Genomic DNA, 22534 nt, shown 5'->3' with positions numbered 1-22534 from the left:
CAAACACTCCCATGGCTCCACTGGACACCCAGGGCTGTTCCTCTAGGATTAGGGAGACTTACCTGGTAGACACAAGGCCTCTGGAGTCTCTTCAGCCTTCTGTCCAGAGAGGACCTGCAAGCACAACTCTTGGTAAGGACAATGCCTCCTGGCATGCAGCCCTGTGTCCTGAGAGAGTGATCCCAATACTCACGTTGGTCCCATCTGAGGACATGTAGCCAGTACCTGCTCTCAGGGGCCCTGCTTTGGGCTGGTTGCCTTGGCCTTGGCCCATAGGCTGAGCCTCTGGAGACTTCATAAGGTGCAGGGGCAGTCGGGGAGGGAACCTGGGGAGGAAGCCAGATGGAAAAGACATATAGTTCACATAGCCTTCCCTGGGGTAACTGAGGGGTATCTTTCCACCTGGGGCTGGGGGTAGAAAGAAGGGAGCAGAGCATACTAGCTTCTACCTGGAGGTCTTCTGGAGGCGGGAGAGGAACTGGGTGGATATACTCAGCCGGGGATTGAAGAAATAGTCCTCAGTCTCTGAGATCTTTATGTCTCCCAGTGATCCATGAAAGAGCTCTAGGAAGATACCCATGGTCCTCAGGTCTGCCAACATCTCAGATGCCTCAGGTGTGAATCCAGGGGCCAAACCGCCTGCTTTTCCACCCACCCATCCTTCACCACCTTACCATGGAAGACTACCCAAGAACACTCACACTGTTCCTGTCACTAAACACACACACACACACACAAAATCAGGGTGCAAGGTCAGGTCCTACCTTCAGTAGGGGCATCAGTAAGTGTCTCAAAATGGTGGCGGAGGAACTTCTCCTGCTCAGGCGTCTGGGGTAAGGAGCCATTGCCCAAGCCTGGCAGCTCAGGCTGGGAAAGCTCTTCTGTACTTGGGTGCTCTGGATGGGAGGCAGGGTGGAGAGGACTTGTCAGCACTCTGAGTCACGGCGGACAATGCTTGACAATGGAGAAATCCAGACTCACCCGCCTGCCACACACCGGGTTGCTACCAGGCTGAGAAGAAATGGCAGTCTTCCACTGAGGAAACTGAGGCTCAGGACGGAGAGGAACCTTTACCTGGCTTACCTGCTGTCATGGTGAGGTGAGGGCCAGGGTCCGTTTGAGGAGCTGAGCTGTGGGCGGCGGCAAAGCTGCACTCCAGTTCAGCCTCTGACTCCCCCGAGTCTGAAGGGATAGAGGGGAGTCAGGAGCCTGCCCCAGGTCAGGCAGGGCGCACTGCCCAGATGCTCTGGAGAATGGGGTGACAGGCATCCCCTCACTTCTTTATGGACCAGCATGTGAAGCAGTGGCAGAGCTGGGCGCTTGGCTAGTGGGTCAGCATCCTCAGCAAACGGCAGGGAAACCCCTTTGTCTTCTATGACATTATCAACATTGGAGAACTAGGTCAAGGCCACTACCAGTGCCCACAAGAGGCTACTACAGAGCATGAGGGTGCCTGCTTGCTCCCCACTCACCCTCAGGGGGGCTCTGATCCTTTGAACTGACGGAAGAGACCCTGAGATAGGTGTCACCTTGCTGGTCTTCAGGTCCTGCCTCTGTCTCCTCCTCATAATACTCCCTGCAACACCGTCAGGGTGGGGTGATACTGGCAATTAACAACTGGCCCTTTCCCAGAACCCTGAGGCCCACGCCCTGCTCCCACAGCACACCCCAGCTCTCCTGCCTCCAAACAAAATCCCTCATCCAACCCGGGACCAAGGAAAATGAGGTTGCAGTTGAGGCTGTCTGAGACAGTCCCTCAACTCACCCATGTCCATTCCCACAAGCCACTGGGAGAACAAGAATGTTTCTAGGTTGGGCCTCTCACCAGGGTTCCCTCTCTCCAACTATGGCTCCCTGTGGTGCATAGGACATTCACCTGTGCATCCCTGTAACTGCCACTTCCGCCTCTGGGGAGCAGAGGATGAGTTCTCTTGTCTCCGTGGCTTCCCTCTGTAGAGGCAGGTAGGAGGGGTGGCCTCGGTTGTCCTCTTTGGGACTCCCTAACTAGGAGTGAAGAGCAAAGCCATTCTGAGGTAGCCAGGTTCACCCCAGGCCCAAGAATGCTGCCAGCAGTTATGCACAAGGAGTGACCCCACATCCCACTGCCAGACACATCAGACACAGTGTGAAGTCAGCACTCGGCCAGACCTCCTCCCCCACCCTGACATCAGCAGACCCTTCACAGATAAGGTGTAGGTCTGACTTAAGTCCAGAGGAGGCCTAAGCCAAGTGCTGCTGAGCAGGCTCAGCAGCACACACATTAAATCCCAGCACCCAGCAGCAGAGGAAGATGGGCTCTGAGCTCACAGCCAACCTAGTCTACATAGAGAGTTCTAGCACAGCTAGTTACATGATCAGACCATTTCAAAACACAACAACAAAAACAGGCAAACCAGTTCATGAGGAGAGGTGAGAGCACAGGCTCCCTCAGGTGGGGTGGGTGGGTACGGACTCGGGGTCAGAAGAGATTTTTCCAAGAGGTAGAAGATGCTCTGTGGGTGATGTAGGTGGCAAGTACCTCTGGGTGAAGCAGGTAGCTCACCAAGCCTTCTCCCGGAGACGTGTGTCCGTTACCCAGTGAACACTGTCACAGTAAAGAGGAAATGTAGGCATTAGAGCAGGAAAGGATTGCCCTCTAGGAAAAGAGAGGAAGGGCTGAGCCCTGCATCTCTGAGTGCTCTGAGGCAATAGAACCCTTATTTGGGAAACTAAGAGAAGAGAGGCAAACCTCTTACCTCAGGTCACAGCCAGGGAGGGGCTAATCCAGGGCTCTACCCACTTGAGCACTCCATTTAGAGAAGCCTATCCTGGAGCCCCAACTTTAAGAGCTTGGTCAAGGGGTGGAGAGATGGCTCAGCAGTTAAAAGTACTGACTGCTCTTCTAGAGGTCTTGAGTTCAATTCCCAGCAACCACATGGTGACTCACAACCATCTGTAATGGGATCAGATATCCTCTTCCAGTGTGTCTAAAGACAGCTACAAGTGTACTCATATACATAAAATAAGTAAATCTTTTTGTTGTTGTTATTGTTAGTTTTTTTTTTTTTTCTGAGACAGGGTCTCTCTGTGTAGCTCTGGCTGTCCTGGAACTCACTCTGTAGACCAGGCTGGCCTCATACTCAGAAATTCACTTGCCTCTGCCTCTCAAGTGCTGGGATTAAAGGCATGTGCCAACCACTGCCCGGCAAATAAACCAATCTTTAAAAAAGAAAAGAGCTTGGTCAAGCCTCTGAGTGACCCACACCTAAAGACTGCTTGTTTGCCCCCTACCTTCCCATCACCCTCTCGAGTGAGCAGCACAGTGCAGGGAGGCAGGTGGGCTGGGGGGCGGGGGAGGCACTGTACCTCACTTAGCAGGCCTGCCAGGTTCTGTGGCTCTACTGAGTCCAGAACAGAGTCTTGTAGATTTTCAGGCTTCATGGGTGTAAAGTAGGAATCCAGGCTCCAGGCATCCAGGATGGTCTTGAGGGGTTCCTGCTCAGCCCGCTCTGCCCAACGGCCATGTGGCTGGTAGCTGCGCTTGCTGTGGAAAGCTGAGCTGTCTGCCACATCATCATCCCCTAGCTAGAGGGACAGGGACAATCGTCAGGCAGCTAGCCATCGCCATGGGTCTGCTACTTTCAACAAGGACTGCACAGATCTCATGTGTTCTCCTGGCCTTACACCCTTTAAGCAAACAGCTTCTAGACATGATGAGCCTCTGTCCTGAACCTATTTTACACCCCCCCCCGCCCCTTCTCTCTCCCTCCTTCCTTATTCCAGATAAGGTCTTACCCCGTAACCCATGGTGGCTGGAACCTCCCATAGAGCCAATCTCCTGACCCAGCTCTCAAGAACTGGGACTATAGGTATAAGCCACCAGGCCAGCTCGGACCCTCTTACCAACAAGGCTTTGCCACTCTCCACATGGGTGTCTCGGAGTACTATGTTGGGGGCTCTACTTCTGATTCCCCCTTACCTGTCCCTCATCCCCGAAAGCCTCACCAGAGCCAATGATTCTTAGCAGTTTCTTAAGCCCCAACCAGTATTTCATCCACAAACGCTGTCAGCTGTCACTCAAACACAGCCCTGTTCCTATTCTACCAAAGCTGTTGCTGGAGAGGACACACTTGTGATTTGTGTTAATCCTCCATTTTCTCATGTCCAACTGTGAGACAGCCGAATATGCACTTAATTTCTCTGGACTTCAAATTTCCTGTCTGTGAAATAGGGATAGGAAACCCCACTGAAGGGTTTGCTTTGGTTTTTTGTTTTGTCTTTTCAAGGCGGGATTTTTCTGTGTATCCCAGGCTGTCCTGGAACTCACTCTGTACACTAGGCTGGCCTGGAACTCAGAGATCTGCCTGCCTCTGCCTCCTGATGAGTGCTGGGATTAAAGGTGTGCACCACCCACTGCTCAGCTAATTTTTTTTTAAATACTCTAACTTTTAAGAATGTAAAATACAACTGTCCTCCAGGAAAGTAACATAACAGACTAATGATTTCCATTATAAAGTTAGAAAGGAATAAAGTTAGAAAGCTTTCTTGCTGTGTGCAGTGCTGAGGTTAAGCCTAGCCTTGCTGTGCTGTAACCTGCTGCCCCCCTTTCTTTTAACTTGTTACCACTTCTTATTTTTTTATTTTTTATTTTTTTTGATTTTTCAAGATAGGGTTTCTCTGTGTAGCCCTGGCTGTCCTGGAACTCACTCTGTAGACCAGGCTGGCCTCAAACTCAGAAATCCGCCTGCCTCTGCCTCCCAAGTGCTGGGATTAAAGGCATGCGCCACCACGCCCGGCTTTGTTACCACTTCTTATTTTGTTTGTTTCTGAGACAGGGTCTCATGCCCTCATGTACCCCCTGGCGGGCCTGGAACTTGCTATGTAGCAGAGGATGACCTAATCCTGTCTTTACCCTCTGGTGCTGGGGCTTGAGAGGTGCATCGCCACAGCCGAGGGCATCACAAATGCCAACAATCTCTGTCACCTCCAACCCATCACTTTGTTAAGAGACAGTCGCTTTTACCCTAGGCTGGCCTTGAACTCCTGAGAACTCCACATCTCCTCCCCTTCCTCCCAAATGCTGGGTGTGTGCCCGCCTTACTGCTTCACTTCCAGTTAGGGGTCTTCCTAAGCTGCCCAGGGTGGTCTTTTCCTCATTCTTCAGTGCACACAGGCCTTGACCTCGTGATCCTCCTGCATCAGTCTCCTGAACACCTGGGATTACAGGCCTGTACCACAGCTCTGGCTAAAGGCCAGGGTTCTGCTACCAGTCTCTCCTCACGGGCTCCAAGCCTGTCCCTCATCCATAGCAACAAGCAACCATTCCTTCCACCCTACCACTATCTTTGTAGTATTTCTTTCCCTTCTATCCAACTGAATGGCCCCATCTTTGAAATCCTTTTAGAGTCCACTCATTTCCTTCTGTTCCAGCCCCCAGCCTCTCTTCCAGGCCTCTTACCTGCCTGTCCCTTGGCCTATTTCCTGTCACTACCTTAAGTTCTGGAAACTTCAGCAGATTCCACTTGGCACTAAACTGATATCCTGAACAATCTTAACTCTCCTTCCTAGTGTCATTTCCTCTCTTGCATATACCCGCTCCCACACACTACGTGGCTTACTTCCTTAAGGTGGGGTACATGGCCTCTCCCACTTCCCTTCGCAGGACAGCAGGCCTGGAAGAGCAGGCCTATCCCTTGCCCCTGTGCCACCTCCAATGGCAGAACAGTGGCAAGGGTGGGGCCGATGGCTGCCTGAAGCAAGGGCTGCCTCAGCTGATGCTGAAAGGAAGATGGGTTCTCCACAGAAAGGAGACATGGAGAGGAGAAAGGACTTCCTGAAGGGAAGGGAGGGCTCCCTTGGCAGCCACTAAACCTCCCATCCTCCCAGGACACTCACCAGCCGCTTTGCCCAGAGTGGCAGCTTGCCATTGGTCAGCAGGCATCGAGGATCTGCAGACACATGGATACACGAAGATGCGTCAGGCAACCACAGAGATGAATGGACCACACTTACAACTGAGTTTTCTCCAAAAGGGGTGGCACAAGAACCCACAGGAGGGTCAAAAGATGTTCAACCTCACTAATTGTCAGAGAAATGAAAATTTAAATAAGGTATACTGTTACTTAGCAGACTCACCAACTGGAGTGGGGCTGAGTGTACTGCTACGTGCCTATAATCTCAGCATTGAGGAGGCTGAGGCAGGAGGAGCAAAAGCTCCAGGGTGGCCCAGGCTACAAAGTGACAGCCTGTTTGCAAAAGACCAAAACCAGGGCCACAGGTGGGCCTTGGCTGTGAGTGTTAGCTTTGGCATGTGCAGGCCCTGAGTTCAATCCGTATCGCAGTGTGGGGTTAAGTAAGCAGAGCCTCACACACCATTTTGGATAGCACAACCAATTGAATTTAGAGCACTCTTGGGATTCCCTTACATCCATAACAGGATGTGTTGCAATGTACACAGAATATTAGTGTTCAGGGAAAGGCCGACAATCTAAACCAGCCTAGTGGTCAGCGTGGAACAGCAGACTGGGAGCATGGGAGATAACAAGAAAAATCACAGCTGCTTTTTCCAGCTAAATTCTCACACTGCTATTATGTATTAGGAAGCCGAAGTCCTTCTGTCTCTTGGGAGAGCCACCATTCTGTCTGTTTCCAGCCTCTCTTACAGCTGGAGGCATAATGGAAAGCCTAGACATGACTTCTGAGAAAAGGCTTCCTCTTTATGCCTTGTGTGCTCCTGCACCCAGGGTCGCACACACACCAGGCAAACGCTTGCCCACCGAGCTACTTCCTCAGCTTTCTTAAAGACAGGTTCCCAGGCTCATATTCTGTAAACCAGGTAGGTCTTGAGATTTCTGCTCTCCTGCCTCAACCTCCTGAGCATTCATGATTATAGGTCTGCTGGGAGCATCTTTAAAGGGCGATTCTTAGGAAACACTGTCTTGCCTCTTCAGCCAGCACTAATGCCTGGACCTTGAGCAGCCATCTTGCAGGGGAGCAGGGACACAGCTCACTTTTTATCAAATGGAGCTGGTGTTCGCCCTGGGCAGAACAAGAGCTCCCTCCTTTCCCTGGGAAACCCTGTGGGGAAGTTTGCTTGGTCCTCAACCACTGCCTGGCCTTACTCAGGTACTTAAGCCTTAGCCTGCAGGATCTGGCCCATCACAGCAACTGACTGAGTCACGGGCCACAGTTTACTTCCGGAGCACAAATCACAACTCCAGAACTCTGCCTGAGAATTAGGAAGGGTGCCCACTTCTCTGCAGCGTTCCATACGCCGACAGCTGATAGAGGCCTCTTCTCCCCTCAAAAATGGACAGTCTGCCTATGCATAAAGGCAGAGTGAAGAAAGCAGGGGCAGAGGATGGAGAAAAAAAAGATCTCCCTCATCTTTGTGGTTTTGAGATAAAGTCTTACTATGTAGCTCAGGCTGGCCTGGGACTTGCAATCCTCCCCCTCCATCCTAAGTGAGCAACCACACTCAGCAAAATTTCTCTTCTTTTTTTTTTTTTTGTTTTTGTTTGTTTGTTTGTTTGTTTGTTTGTTTTCGAGGCAGGGTTTCTTTGTATAGCCCTGGCTGTCCTCAAACTCAGAAATCAACTAGCCTATGCCTCCCAAGTGCTGGGATTAAAGCAGTGTGCCACCATGCCTGGCAAAATTTCTTTTTGAGATAGGTTTTCTCCATGTAGTACAGGCTGTCCTGGAACTTGCTATGTATAGACTTCCTATGTAGTCCAGGCTGGTCTTGAATTCAGGGATCTTTTGGGATTAAACGCCCAGGCTAGCCTCAACTTGCTATGTAGCTAAATGCTGGGATAACAGGCAGGTGCACAACACTCAGTGGGAAAGGGTCTTCCCTTTAGTATCACATGCCTACCTGGACCCAGCAAACCTTGGCTAGGATTCACTTTTTCAGTTACATCAGCCACAGTCGTGAGCTCAGTATTACACTAACAGTTTTGACCCAAGGCTACTGGTCCCCTTCCCTAACCTGGGTCCAAGCTGTCTTTGGATGGTGTTTTCAGCAACTCTTCTGGCTCGCACTCCTCCTCCATCTCATCCTCTGTCTGCTCCCCAGGGCTCAGGGAACGAATCTCACTTGCTGTGGATGTGTATGTCTCCTGGCTTTGGGAAGGAAAACAGAAAGGAGAGAAATGTAGGTAAATGGTGTGAGAGAGGGATTTCTCTAGACCCGTGTCTGTGCAAAGGTTTAGCTATGACTGCTGGTAGCCACAAGGCAGGGGATTAGGCTCAAAGCTACAGCACCAACGAGGGCCCATTCCCGTGGTGCCTTGCCCAGTCATTTCTCACAGGCACCTGGGAGTCTACGTGGAGCCCTGGCAAAGCTTCAGGGTGGGAGCCAGACAGGAATAGACCCAGAGCAGAAAAGAAATCTATAAACATTCCTGCTAAAACGAGCATTCACCAACACCTTCAATCTCAAATCATTATTTGAGTCAGGCATCGTGGCTCATGCCTATGATCTTAATACCTAGGGGCCGAGGCAGGAGGACTGCCTTGAGTTTAAGGACAGTCTGGGCTAGCTGACAAGACTGTATTAAAAATCATTATGGGAGTTTACTCCAAAACAGTCTGAGAAAGGCTTAGGGAACTCATGCAAGTGAATGACCAGCTCTGTGCTGAAGGGTAAGAGGGCCTTCTAAGCATGAGATCTCTGCACTTTAAAGCCTTTCCTAAGTGTGTTTTTGGAACTTTGTTTTCAAAGCCTAACATTCCCAACAGGCTAAGGCTAAAGAGGGCTTAGCCGGGGCTTTCTTGGCCTTGGCCACTTGACTGGTCTTGGGGCTGGCAGGACCTGGGAGGGCCACTCCATTTCTGGTCCTTGGGCTGCTGCTGCTGCTCCTGGTGGTTGATCTCCAGCAAGTGCTGCTTCATGCAGGTGGTGATCTCCGGGCCCAGGTGCCAGATGAACACACAGCTGCAAAGACCAGGGCACAAAACAGAAGGAAGTCCACTCGGGAGCCACAGCCACAGCTGAGTCCGGAGTCCCCCACATCACCATACCTAAGAAAGATCCCACTCCACAGATGCCCTGTCAGCTTAGTTTAAGGGCTCTGGATCCTGGCTCAGGTCCAGCCATTCCAGCTCACTAGGGGCTGTTTTGGGGCCTCAAGATTCAAGGAAAAGAGCTTTGGGCAGAACCTTGGTAAATCAAAGGGAGAAACAAGAACCCTCCTTCCCAGGAGCAAGCAATCCCATAGACGGGGTACAGCATCGTGCTTTCAGACAGATGGGGCCACCTCTCTTACAGAGCAAACTGAGGCTCAGAGAGGGAAAGGGCCTGCTCAACATCACAAGGAAACGACAGATCTGGGGTGGAACTTAGGGCTGGAAATGACTCAAGGTGTATACTGACCGAAGTGAGAGTAAGCTAGAAGTTTTGAAGCACTCTCCACACGGGCTAAAAGCACAGCATGCTAGGACTGAGCCCCTCTCTCCACGATGCATGCCCACCTACTCCTAGAGTAAGGCCCACCAGGGCAGCCTCCACACTTGTCCTACCTGTCTCCAGATACTGTGATCAAGTGACGGCAATCATAGGTGAACTTCATGCCAGTGACAATCTCTGCAAGCAGAGGAGAGGGCATTCTTACTCTGGGCCAGGCTGTGGGCGCAGGAAAGAGGGCACAGGCAGGCACCTACCCGAATGGCCAAACATCTTGGCAACACACTCGCCCGAGTAAAAGTCAATCAAGGAGATGCTTTTGTCAGAGCAGCTTGTGGCCAGGAAGGTGCCTGAGGGGTCCACATGGACCTGAGGGAAGAGTCACATGTCACCCTGAGCTGCATGCTTTATCCCAATTTGGATGCCTGAGCCAAACATCTCAGTACCACCCCGAGTGACCACCTCTCTTGTTTTGGACACTTGGTACAGGGAATCAACTCAGGGCAGCAGTTTCTGCTCTCACTTTGCTGGTGAAGAATTAGCAGCCACCAGGGCAGAAATGGTGGTGGCCAGGCCCAGGCTAAGGACTGAGTGCCTGGGAACTTAACCCTCTGCAGAACAACCCTAGGATAGAAGCTGCTTTTATTTGCATTTGACAGCCGATCAAACGGACTGACACCTGCCCAAGGTCACAGTCAGCCTGAGGTATAGCTGGTAACTCTTCAGGGACCCTAACCTAAGAGCAATTCCCTAGGGCCAGGGTCTCTGAGAAGTGCCTACAAGCCAGGAAAGGACTGAAAGTCTCTCTGCTTCTTCCAGCCACACCCCATGGTCACCCAAACTACAGCGCACTCAGCAAGAGGACTCCTTCCTCTGCTCCACTCAAGCACCCTTGGCTAGCCAGGTCTGAGTGTGCACTGTTCAGTGCAAGTGTTTAATAAGCACCAAGGACAGAGACCTTCGGACAACAGAGAGTGGGGCTGTGTTGTGGGGTACGTTTGAGGTTCATTCTCACCTTCAGCAGGGACCCTTCGTCGCCCTGGGAACCCTTGTAGCACTTCTTCTGTTTCCCACTCACGGTGTTGTAGACCCTGGGGAAGTGGGATTGCCATGTTGGAGCAGAAGACACCTCCTTTCCTCCTGGCCCTGCTGCCCTCTGCTCTAGAAGCCTCTGCTTCTCCAGTCTCCATGACGTCTGGGAGGGAGCCCCCGCCTCCAGCAGAGAGGTTATGTCCTGGAGCACCGTTGATTTGGCATCAACTCCCTTTCACACAGCAAGTTTAGGGCTTCGCCCCAGGCAAGAGGACCCGGGAAGGAAGCAGAGAACACACTCCCCAGGCTAACCCTGACAACTCCTGGCCCTCCTACAGGCTCCCTTCATATCAGCTCTGACCACTGTGCACTTTCCTGGACTTTGAGCTTCATGATGGAGGGCTGGGCTACTGTGGCCCCACTGTGACAGCAGCATTCTCCTGCCCAGTGAGACAGTTAAGGAAGCTATGAGTTTGTGACTTCTCTGTCCGCACAGACCCAGGAGAGCCACAAGTCTGCAGGGCTGCTGCTGGCTAAGCCTGCTGGAGCAGCTCCTCCTCCAGCTTTTGAGACCTAGTTTTGTGTAGGTCATGGTGGCCTCCAATTTGCTGCTATGTATCTAAGGCTGGCCTTGAACCCCCAGTTTTTCCCCAGTGCTGGGATTTCAGGCACACACTGCTATGAGGATCAGGATCCTCTGACCCTCTCTCCCCTTGAGAAGAGGCTCTATCCTCTTGCAGTCTTTCTCAGCTACAGAGCAGAGCTGCTGTGACCTTGCAACTCTTACAGAGCTGAGTTCTCTCAGACAGCTGGGAGACAACCTTGAATTATAACTACTTTCATCAGTGCCTTGTAACTTCTAGGGCACATGAATCCTCCTACCCTGAGCCCTTCAGAAATCTACTTTGTCTTACAGAACTGAAAGGCCCGTCTCTCCTTTTGGGGCCCCTCAATGCTGCCTCTGTTAGACCTGATACTCTGGGCCTGGAAGGGTCTCCCACTGACTCTCTTGTGCTCGCCATAGACTGCACTAACTCCTAATGCTCCAGCTCTCTCTCCCTTTAAGAATCTCATCACAGCTGGGTGTAGTGGCAAACGCCTTTAATCCCAGCACTCGGGAGGCAGAGGCAGGTGGATTTTTGAGTTAGAGGCCAGCCTGGTCTACAGAGTGAGTTCCAGGACAGCCAGGGCTATACAGAGAAACCCTGTCTCGTAAAACAAAAAACAAACAAACCAAAAAAACAAACCAAAACAAAAAAGAATCTCATCACACTAGCATGAGGCTGTGCCTCTCCTAATATTCTGGAAACTGAAAGGCTGCCACTGCCTTGGGACCCCTGTCATATTACACACATGGCTGCCTCTGGCTCTCCTAATAAAGCTCTTCTGACGAGTGACCTCATCCCAGCTTCTTAAGAACCTGCTATCACAGTAGGTATAATACCCGCCTGCTTGAAGCACACATCTAAGAAACAAAGGCTGGGTCCATCAGCCTTACCAGCTTCTCCAGAAACAGATGAACAGTGAGAAAAAGCAGCCAGTATCTTCTCAGGGGGAAGACAGTTAGCAAGCAAGCAAGATCTTACTAGGCCAAGCTGGAAGCAAGCCGGGGCCAGGTCAACAAAGGGCACAGGGAACTCCTCACCTTACGTTGCGGTCCTGGCAGGCCACTGCCACATACTTCTGTGTGATGTCGATATCCATGTCATACAAGGTGGTCTTCTCTGCTACGTGGTGGGTACGGACAAAGTGCAGCCCATCCGAGGTCTGGCAGGGCAGGCAAGACCTTCAGAGGGCACCCCTGACAAGATCCTGATCTTAGTCCCCAAGGAGGCCACCCCACTTTACCTGCTGGGCACTGCGAAAGTAGATGCTCTTGTCAGCTCCACAACTGATCATCTGGACATCTCTGGTGCCTGGAAGAGGAGGAGAAGGGGCTGGGCAGGGATACCCTATGCTACATAGGAAGGAGGCAAATGGGAAGCTAGGAAATCCTACTTCAGGGCAAGGGAACAACTCTATTAGAATCAGAAAGGTTCCTACTGGTGGGGAGGCCTTCTAAGACACTGTGTGAGGCAGGTCTGGGCAGAGCATGGGCACACAGGACATGGGGGGTGGTGCACACTGGTAACCCCAGCACTCTATAATCCAGCACTTGGGCAGCCGAGGCAGGAGGAACTCAAAATTCTAGGCCAGCTTGGCTATAGGAAATTCTGTCACAAAAACCAAGAACAACTAAGGGCCAGGGATGTAGCTCACTGGTACAACCCTTGCTTAGTACGTTCAAGGCCACAGCACTGTAAGATAAATCACAACAAGTGAAAACTGTGTGTGTGACCCATGCCTGTGGTCCCAGCACTTAAGAAACAGAGGTGAGATCAACTCAAGGTCATCCTTAGTTAGCTCCACACTAAGTCTGAGGCTAGCGTGGGCTGCTCATGATCCACCTATCTCCACTTCCGAGTAGTGAGATTATAGGCCCACGCTCCCACAGGTTAAAAGACTCAACCAGGTATCTTCCTGTCGCCGTCAACCTTTTCTTAACATTAACTTACTGTACACACAGTGTATAGTGTGCATGTGGAGGTCAGAGGACAACCTGCAGGAATTGCTCCTCTCTTCCACTATGTGGGTTCCAGGGTCATCAGACTTGGCAGCAAGTACCTTTTACCAGCTGAACCATCGTTTCTGCCTCTTCCCCCTTAGTTTTTTTTTTTTATCTAGGTCTTCATTTTTCATTGAAGCTGGAGTTCACAAGAATCCTCGTGTCTCTACACTTTCAACACTGGGATTACAGGTAGCTTTTTATGTGGGTGCTAGGGATTGGAACTCAAATCACCATGCTTACTTGAAAGGATTCTACCCACTGAGCCATCTCTTCTGCCTCTGTGATGGTACAGCTGCACTACCAGGTCAACCACCTCTGTAACACAGCAGGTGTCTGTGAGGAAACCTGCAGAGGTTTAACCAAGGCCGGATGACCCACCCTGAATGGGGGCAGCCCTGTATGGAGTAGCCTCAGCACACACCTCTCTGTTTCTGACTGTGGATACTGTCTCCTACTCTGCAGTCATATCCTCCTACCCAAAACTCTATCTTCTCCTAAACTGTGAACCAAAACAAGTCCTTTTTTTCTTTTTGAGACCAGGACCGGGTTTTTCCGTGTCACCCTAGCAGTCCTAGAACTCACTCTGTAGACCAGGTGGGCCCCAAACTCTGAGACCCATCTGCCTCTGCCTCTCGAGTCCTGGGATTAAAGGTGTGAGCCAGTACTGCTGAGGCCTCCCAATCACTTTTAAAGTAGCATTATTGATATTAATTTTCATAAATCAGTCTTTAGATTCCCCTGGTTGCTACTCCTTTCTCTCAGGCCACAGGGCATGACCGTGCTTCTTTGCAAACAAAGAGCCCCACCTTCTGGGGGCCTGCAGGAGGGAGGGAAGAGCTTACCAGCAAACTTAATGGCTGTGATGGAGGAGGAGTGGTCGTCCAGGGTCTGCTCCAGGTTGTAGTTCTTCTCCACGTTTAACACATGGATGAGTCGGTCCCGACTGGCTGAAGCCAGCAAAGTCACTCCTGTAAGTGGACAGGACAAGCCTGGGTTAACACTGTTTCTACTTCCCAGATAAGCAGGTGACTGAGATGTCCAATGCTTGGAGAAGGGGGTCTTTGGCTCGAGAGCTTCAGCTAAGCTGCTCCAAAACAAGACAGGCCAGGTCCTGGACTCCAGACAGTCTTCTCCCAGAGCCCCCAGTTCAGTAAAGGCAAATCTTGTGTGTGTGCACTACACTTAACTGCAGTAGGCACCTAAGCATGCCACAGCACTACTCCTGTGAGTCCTACTGTGGGCTGCCATGCATTCTCTTAGCCTCACTTTAAACCATGGTCCAGCTCTGAGTCTTGGCTACCCAGACCCCAGGCAGGCCTTGCTGACCACTTTCAGCCAATCCTTTCATTGGGCCTTCTTCCCTTTATTGGCTCTCAGGCTCTGCCTGCTCTGCTCACCTAGTAGAGTTGTTTTGTTTAATATTTATTTAGACACACCAAAAGAGGGTGTCAGACCTCATTATGGATGGTAGTGAGTCACTATGTGGTTGCTGGGACTTGAACTCAGGACCTTTGGAAGAGCTGTCAGTGCTCTTACCCGCTGAGCCACCTCACCAACCCCCTAGTAGAGTTTTTATAACACCGCCCGAGGCTGGGCTAGCTCAGGAAAGAGACACTGAAAGAGAATCTGGTGGGCAGAGTGTGGAGGATGAAAGAATGAAGGTTGGTACTGAGAATCGTCTTGCCATAACGGGATCTAACTCCATCTAAACTGGACAGTGTGGTGGTCTGAATGAGAAATGGCCCCATAGGTCACGTGGTTGAACACGTGGTTCCCAGTTGGTCCTCCCTTATGGAGAGGTAATGGAGCCCCCAGGAGCTCGCCTGTTGCTGGAAGGGTATCGGTCACTGGGGACCAGCTGTAGGACTTGCAGCCTCACCCTACTTCCTGCTCTCCCTGCTTCCTGTGTGCAGACAAATCATCACCTGATGTCCTGTTCTTGTCACAGGAAATGCCTTCCCTGACATAAATAAAGGATAGGGCTCTCTCTCTCTCTCTCTGGAAGCATGAGATAAAATAAATTCTCTCTTCTGTCCATCATCTTTGGTCATGGTATTTGATTACAGCAGCACAAAAGCACTCAACACAGGCAGGCTATTCCAAGTGTAGTGTCTGAACCAAAAGATGAAGAAAACAGATAAATTCCACACGGAGGGAAACTCTACATGACTGGCCTGTACACTGCAGAAAGCCAAAGTCCAAACACCAAGTTAAGACTGGGAAGTACTGCAGAATAAAGACAGTAATGTAGCCAAGATAGCTACAACATGTGAACCTAGATGAGAATCAATGCTTCTATTAGAGACAGTACTTAGGAACTGACAAAATTTGAGTAAGAACCATTGTATAAATGTCATGGTATCAAAGTGGAATACACATATTTGATAAGTGTAGCACAGTGTTCCATATGTGTGTGCATATAAATAGATATAAACACATGTGCATGTATGTATGAATACACGTGACCAAGATGAGACCCAGGGTATCTACAATGATAGGTAATGTTCCAGCACTGAGCCACACCGCTAGCACAGTCATACAAATGCAGATGTCTTCTTCTGAGGGGAGTGAGGGGCAGGGGACATTATGCCTGAACTTTTACATCACCCCACAAAAAAATAAAATGTGAACGCTCTTATTTTGATCTGCATGTAGCACTCGCATACACACAGACCAACGGGAGAGAAAAGCAGAGGAAGACACGCACAGTCAAAGGGTTAGACTACATTTACAAGAAAAACCTGGATCTAGATGAAAGGGCTGTATGTATTTGCTATAATCTCCTTGCAATCTTTCTGTAGCAATTTAACACTTTTGAAAGGCATGCCGAGCACGATGTCCGTCCCTCCAGCAGATAACGAGCTTACTCACATCCTCACTCACACGCCGCCTCGGGCCCTGATGAGGTTCTGGGACCAGCATGAGCCCTGGCTGTCTTACTTTGTGGACTCCAAGCCAACGTGGTCCAGAGTCTAGCAACAGAGCTCTTACTGAAGATTCCCACTAGCTGCTGCTTCCTGTGGCTCTGCCCGCCTGACCTCAGCGTGCTGTGGGCTCACCTGTCTCAGGCTTGGAGTACTCCAGGCACAGCACCTCAGCATCGTGGGCCTCCACCTTAATCAGCTCATCCATGAAGTGCAGCTCGTGGATCCTGGAAGACACACTGCCAACTGTACCCTGCCCACAAGCTCTGGCCTGGCTCTAGGCAGTACTGCAGTCTTATCATGTCAAGTAGTCTGAGATGCCTAACCACATCTTCCCATCCAGAACACGGCTATGGTAAAGGGAACAGTGCAGAGGCAAGGAGACCTCTTATAGTTCGCAGGTCAATATATAACCACAGGGCTGTGGACAGTCCTCTGGAGCAAAGCCATCTTTGCAGAGCTAAATATCATAGGCAAAGCATCAGAGACCATATTCACAGATTTACCTTTCTTTTCTTTTTTTGAGACAGGATTTCTTGTATAGCCCTGGCTGTCCTGGAACTCTGCCTCCCAAGTGCAGGGATTAAAGGCGTGCAGTATCGTGGCCCAGCCGTTTTCCTTCTTTCTATCCTTTTTTTTTTTTTTTTTTTTTTTTTTTTGGTTTTTCGAGACAGGGTTTTTCTGTATAGCCCTGGCTGTCCTGGAACTCACTTTGTAGACCAGGCTGGCCTCGAACTCAGAAATCCGCCTGCCTCTGCCTCCCGAGTGCTGGGATTAAAGGCGTGCGCCACCACGCCCGGCTCCTTCTTTCTATCCTGATCCAAGCTTCCCCTTCCCCTCCTCTCTCAGTCTCTCCCTCTCACCCACCTCCCTTCTCCTCAGAAGAGGGGAGGCCTCCCATGGAAGTAAAATCAGATTCTTTAATCTTCTAGAGGGAGAGAGGGTCCTCACTATTTAGCCCTCGCTGGCCTTGTACTTGCTATGTAGGCCAGGGTGGCCTCAGGCTCACAGAGGTCTACCTGTCTCTGTCCTGTGCCTAGTTTTTAAATATATGTGTGTGCATCTTCGTGTGTGTGTGTGTGTGCGTGTGTGTGCGTGCCATAAGCACTTGTAACCGAGGATCCACTCCAGTGTTTAAGGAAATTCTCCATTATGCTTTGTTCACTCTCCATTCTGTCCCCCTCTCTCTTTAAGACAGGGTCTCTCTATGTAGCCCTGGGTGTCCCGGAACTTGCTCTGATACCAGAATAGAAGGTGTCACCACCACATTTGGCTCATCCCTCATTCTTTTTTTTTTTTTTTTTTTGGTTTTTCGAGACAGGGTTTCTCTGTATAGCCCTGGCTGTCCTGGCACTCACTTTGTAGACCAGGCTGGCCTCGAACTCAGAAATCCGCCTGCCTCTGCCTCCCGAGTGCTGGGATTAAAGGCGTGCGCCACCACGCCCGGCTTCATCCCTCATTCTTAAACATTCTCAAATACAGACTTTGCTCATTTCTGCCACCACAGCTCCTCTACCGTCTGCTGTGTGAGTTGTATAAAAGAGAGGTAAACCAGGGCTTAGGCCCAGCAGGCTTAGAGGACTAAATCAATGGTATCACAGTGCTTGGCCATCACCAGGCAGGGGGCAATAGTGTTCACCCAATGTTAGCACCTTTTACTGTTTGCCAGTCAAGGGGCAGCTGTCACCATGAGTTTAGTGACACACTCACCTCACTCAACGCAGTGACTGATATCACATTGCCAATATTTAAAAATCACAGAACTTCACAGGAAAAATGCAACAAACAAAAACAAAAAAACAGACTAGTGCTAAAGAGATGGTGGGTAAGGGTGACTGCTGTCAAGACTAACGATTTAAATCTCCAGAAACCACACTCGGAAGAGTTGACCCTTAAAGGCTGTCTTCTGATTTTCACACTTACAGTATAACATGCACATGCACGTACAGTAAATAAATAAATTAGAAGCAATTCACTAGTCACTCCATGGTAGCTAGCTGCCCCTCCATGGGGGGACATGCTTTGCAGTCTCTTCCCCACTTGCTTGTTCCAGACTAGGCTGGCACAGTGGCCACGTACCACCTTAAAACCTGCTCTCTTGAACAGGCTCATGTTCCACTAGCACCCATCAGCTAGGCATGATGGCTGCTCATGCCTTTCCTACAACGCTAGCACCCTAAAGGCTGAGGCAGACACAAATTGAAGACTGAACTAGGCTACATGGTAAGTTCTAGGCCATAGTATGAAACCGAGTCTCGATGCCTGAGACAGAGTGGGGAGATTGCTCAGTAGGTAAAGTGCTTGCTGTGTAAGTCTGAGGATCTAGGTTTAGATCCCCAACACCCACGTAAAAAGCTAACTACAGCAGAATGTGCCTAGAACTCCAGCACTTGGGAGCAGACATAAAGGGGATCCGGGGACTTGCTGGCCAGCCAGTCTAGCCAAACTGGTGAGCTTGGATCAGTGAGACAGCTGTCTCAGAAGATAATAAGTGTAATATCGACAAAAGCAGAGATCCAACCTTGACCTCTAGCCTCCAACCAGGGGCTTTTTTTTTTTTTTTTTGGTTTTTGTTCGAGACAGGGTTTCTCTGTGTAGCCCTGGCTGTCCTGGAACTCACTTGGTAGACCAGGCTGGCCTCAAACTCAGAAATCTGCCTGCCGCTGCCTCCCGAGTGCTGGAATTAAAGGTGTGAGCACCACGCTCTAGCCTCCATACAGGCACATACAAGTATGCATACCCACATACACATGGATACATACATAAGTGACAACAAATCTGGACGCGGTAGTGCACACTTGTAATCCCAGAACTCAGGAGGTAGAAACAGGGGAATTAGGAGTTCAAGGCCATCTTGGCTATATAAGTCTGTTTTTAAAAAAACCACACCAGGGGCTGGAGAGATGACTTAGCAGTTAGGAGCACTGGCTGCTCTCCAGAGGACCTGAGTTTGTTAGGTGACTCATAAGCACAGGTAACTTAAGCTCCAGATGATCTGGCATCCCTTTAGCATCTTCTAGGTAGACACACCCACACACCCATGAGACACACAAAACAAAAATAAAACAACCAGCCGGGCGTGGTGGCGCACTCCTTTGATCCCCGCACTCGGGAGGCAGAGGCAGGCGGATTTCTGAGTTCAAGGCCAGCCTGGTCTACAAAGTGAGTTCCAGGACAACCAGGGCTATACAGAGAAACCTTGTCTCAAAAAATTGAAAAAAAAAAAAAAAAAAAAAAGAAAACCAAAACCAAAACCAAACCAAACAAACAAAATTAGTGAACAACTTTGAACTTTGTGAGGTGGGTAGACCACCTGGGCCTTCCCTGCTCTACTGCACTGAATCCTCAGGGCCCATGCCCTTACAGCTGGCTCCTCCCACTGACCTTTAGCTTCTGTGCCCAGTGCCTGGGAAAGTGTTCCATAAATCCCTGACCAGTGAGGAAGCTAGTCCTCGAAGCTGCTGAGGTCCTGGTAGCTACTATGACTTCGGACCTTCAGGAAGCCCCTTCCAGTTGAAGTCCTGAGTGCTGCTGGTAACTGGATTATATCCATGGTCCCAAGACCAGGACTCTTCCCCAGTGCCCTGAGACTCCCCCATGCTAGGTCCAGGAGGGGAACACCAGACACTATCAGGGCCACTTGCCTCAGATTTCCACTGCGGTCGCCTGAAGCCAAGTGCTGGCCGTCAGGACTGACCTGCATGACTCGAACCCCAGCTTTCATATCCATGGGAGTGCCGTTCTCACTGCCCCGGTCTGGGAAGTGAGACAGGTCCTGCAGGTGCTGGATGTCATTCTCTACATAGACCACCTTCAGCAGAGACTGTGGGAAGAGAGGCAATGGTCAGTATTGCAAGGAGCTTACAGCGGCTCTGTGCTTAGCGCCTCCCACAGCACAGTCCTTCCAGTTCAAGAGAGGAGCTTCCTTGCCGTTAGAGGAGATGCTAGGCACTAAGAGATTGCTTGGGTGGTCTTTTTCCATCTGGCCACATGAGGATGACAGCTATCTTACATGACAAAATGAGATGGAGGACCCCTGAGTCAATAAGCTGCCCCCAGACCTTTTGAAACAAATGTGTGAGTGTTCTGCCTGTCTGCATGCGTACCAAGCATGTGCTGTGTCGAGGACAGAATCAGTCTTTGCATACTCTGCAACTGGAGTTAACTGGTTGTGAGCTGCCATAGGATGCTGGGAACTGAACCCAGGTCCTCTACAAGTGTTCTTACCTGCTGCCCCACCTCTATAGCCCACACGGCCCTTTTTTTTTTTTTTTTTAAAGATTTATTTATATGTAAGTACACTGTAGCTGTCTGTCTTCAGACACTCCAGAAGAGGGAGTCAGATCTCTCGTTACGGATGGTTGTGAGCCACCATGTGGTTGCTGGGATTTGAACTCCGGACCTTTGGAAGAGCAGTCGGGTGCTCTTACCCACCGAGCCATCTCACCAGCCCCCACATGGCCCTTTTATGCCTGAGAAAACCACACTTTCACAAGAGTTTTAAGATGTTCTTTTTCTGGGGCTAAAGCATTTTCTTCTGGGAGAAGCTTTTCTGCTGACGGGACGGACTCTTGGGATGACGTGACGGTGCCTTAGCATCCTGTCCTTTCCTTTATGGTGCTCCTGCAGTTGTGTTTGCATATGACTTGAAATTATTGAACCCCTATCTGTTTCACACTAGACCTGGAGGTGGGTCTTTTAGCAAATCATAAAATGAGTGATTCAGTTCTCAGCTCCCCAGAAAAGGTCCCTTGCTAACCTAGCAGTACTGAACAAAACTTCAGGAAACTGTTTCTCTCCAGCCTCTCCACCAGCCTCTTCCTATGATCCACCTGGCACACCAGCCGAGGTTCCCAGTATGACAGCCACTTAGATGAGGTAAGTCCCTGCCTGGTTCTGCCCACTGTGCTCCCCTTGGGTTGCTACTCAAGACTTGGACGCAAGATCATCTCTAGTTGCGCTGCCAGGAGAGGATGCAGACACAGACTTGAACAGCAGAAGCCAGGTGGGAGAGAAAGAAGAGACATCACGCCACAGAGCATGGTGAGGGGATGGAGGAACACAGAGAGACAAGAGTGCACTATTCCTGGTTCTGCCCCTGGGGAGGCCTAACGCCCCTGTTCCACAGGGAAGCCAGCACACTCCCAGGAAGCCAGCACACTCCCGGGAAGCCAGCACACTCCCGGGAACCAGAGTGCAGAGAGGCTACTCACATCGCTGAAGATGTTCTTCTGCCATCGAGTGTCAGAGCCCCTATCCAAATTCCAGAAGCGGATGGTATTGTCTGAGGAACAAGTCAGAAAAGTCCCGGACGGCAGGCAAGCTCTCTGGTCTTCAAATTCAGGGTACACCTACAGTCCCAGAGAGCAAGGTAATACTGCAATGACAGTGATGATGGACTGCTGCATTTGTGAAAAACCAAGCTAAACCTTGAAATGGTGCTGAACGCCTAGTTGGGAGGTGATGCAGGAGAGTCAGAAGTTCACTTCAGCCTTAGCTACACACTGAGTTCAAAACTAGCCTAAGGGGCTGGTGAGATGGCTCAGTGGGTAAGAGCACCCGACTGCTCTTCTGAAGGTCCAGAGTTCAAATCCCAGCAACCACATGGTGGCTCACAACCATCTGCAACGAGATCTGGCGCCCTCTTCTGGAGTGTCTAAAGACAGCTACAGTGTACTTACATATAATAAATAAATAAAATCTAAAAAAAAAAAAAAACTAGCCTAGGCTACAGGAATCCTTGTCTCAAACAAAAAAAAGAAAAAAAAAAAACATTTTGAGAACTACATAACAAGATCCTAGTCTCAAGAACACAAGACAGGAGCACTGGTGCATACCTATAATCCCAGCACTTGGAAGAGGTAGATACATCTCTGCAAGTTCAAGGCCAGCTAGGGCTACAAATGAGACACTGTCTAAAAGTGTGTGTCTCTGTGTGTGTGTTTCCAGATAGAAAAAAAGTTTTAAAAAAAGTGACCTTTTCAGAATTGAATAATTGCCATTCTTCAATTCTGGTATTTAACATGAAAAAAAAAAAACCAAATAAATAATAGGGTATTTTTATTCTATAATTCCTTGTGTCTGTGACAACTAGGAGTCACCTTAGTGACCTGAATGAGTGGCAGGATGGAAATGCAGTTCTGTGGTAGGGTTCTTATATAGTATGGATAAAGCTGTGGGTTCAACCTCAGCAGCAAAAAATGAAAGAAAAATTAAACCACCCATGCCAATTCCCACTAAAAAACCAGTTATTCCAAAAAAAAAAAAAAAAAAAAAAAAGGCTGGGTCCAGGCCTGGGACAAGAAATGTACAAGGAAATGCTAGAGCATCTTGGCACCGTACCAACAAAGTGCTACCAAAGACTATTAGAGTCGCTTACAACCACTAAAGCCAATGTAGAGAAACTCCCATTGAACAAGAATGTGAACTCCAACAATATGGATGGTGACAGCAAAAGCATGTCCACCATGATAAAATACACAAGTTATACAACACTATGAACCGAAACAACCAGGGACCATCAGCAGGCAGACCATCAGTTGGCTGTACTGCAAACAGGAAAGCAGAGGGGAAGAACCAAGCATCAGC

The 22534-nt window shown here is 49.9% G+C and overlaps 1 protein-coding gene across 3 annotated transcripts in view; it reads right to left on the bottom strand.

The window, feature by feature from the left end:
- Positions 1-22534, bottom strand: part of Wdr62 (WD repeat domain 62) — a 40441-nt gene that overhangs the window by 1800 nt on the left and 16107 nt on the right. For 2 of the 3 annotated variants that reach the window (XM_021166569.3, XM_021166568.3), the window contains exons 10-30: positions 21160-21297; positions 19591-19769; positions 16082-16173; positions 13865-13990; positions 12263-12330; positions 12060-12181; positions 10398-10473; positions 9640-9751; positions 9499-9562; positions 8792-8914; positions 7967-8100; positions 5875-5927; positions 3346-3564; positions 2519-2584; positions 1877-2004; positions 1473-1576; positions 1084-1182; positions 765-896; positions 450-564; positions 194-326; positions 63-114 (exon numbers count right to left, since the gene is read on the bottom strand). In XM_021166569.3, the coding sequence (XP_021022228.1) occupies positions 63-114; positions 194-326; positions 450-564; positions 765-896; positions 1084-1182; positions 1473-1576; positions 1877-2004; positions 2519-2584; positions 3346-3564; positions 5875-5927; positions 7967-8100; positions 8792-8914; positions 9499-9562; positions 9640-9751; positions 10398-10473; positions 12060-12181; positions 12263-12330; positions 13865-13990; positions 16082-16173; positions 19591-19769; positions 21160-21297 (2335 nt within the window). The remainder of the gene's footprint in view (positions 1-62; positions 115-193; positions 327-449; positions 565-764; positions 897-1083; positions 1183-1472; positions 1577-1876; positions 2005-2518; positions 2585-3345; positions 3565-5874; positions 5928-7966; positions 8101-8791; positions 8915-9498; positions 9563-9639; positions 9752-10397; positions 10474-12059; positions 12182-12262; positions 12331-13864; positions 13991-16081; positions 16174-19590; positions 19770-21159; positions 21298-22534) is intronic. The other variant, XM_021166570.3, reaches the window with a different exon arrangement.

This window comes from Mus caroli, unplaced genomic scaffold (genome assembly GCF_978045245.1).
Source record: "Mus caroli unplaced genomic scaffold, Mus_caroli_1 scaffold_8, whole genome shotgun sequence".
Lineage (NCBI taxonomy): Eukaryota > Metazoa > Chordata > Mammalia > Rodentia > Muridae > Mus > Mus caroli.
This window is presented reverse-complemented; position numbering and strand designations above follow the sequence as displayed.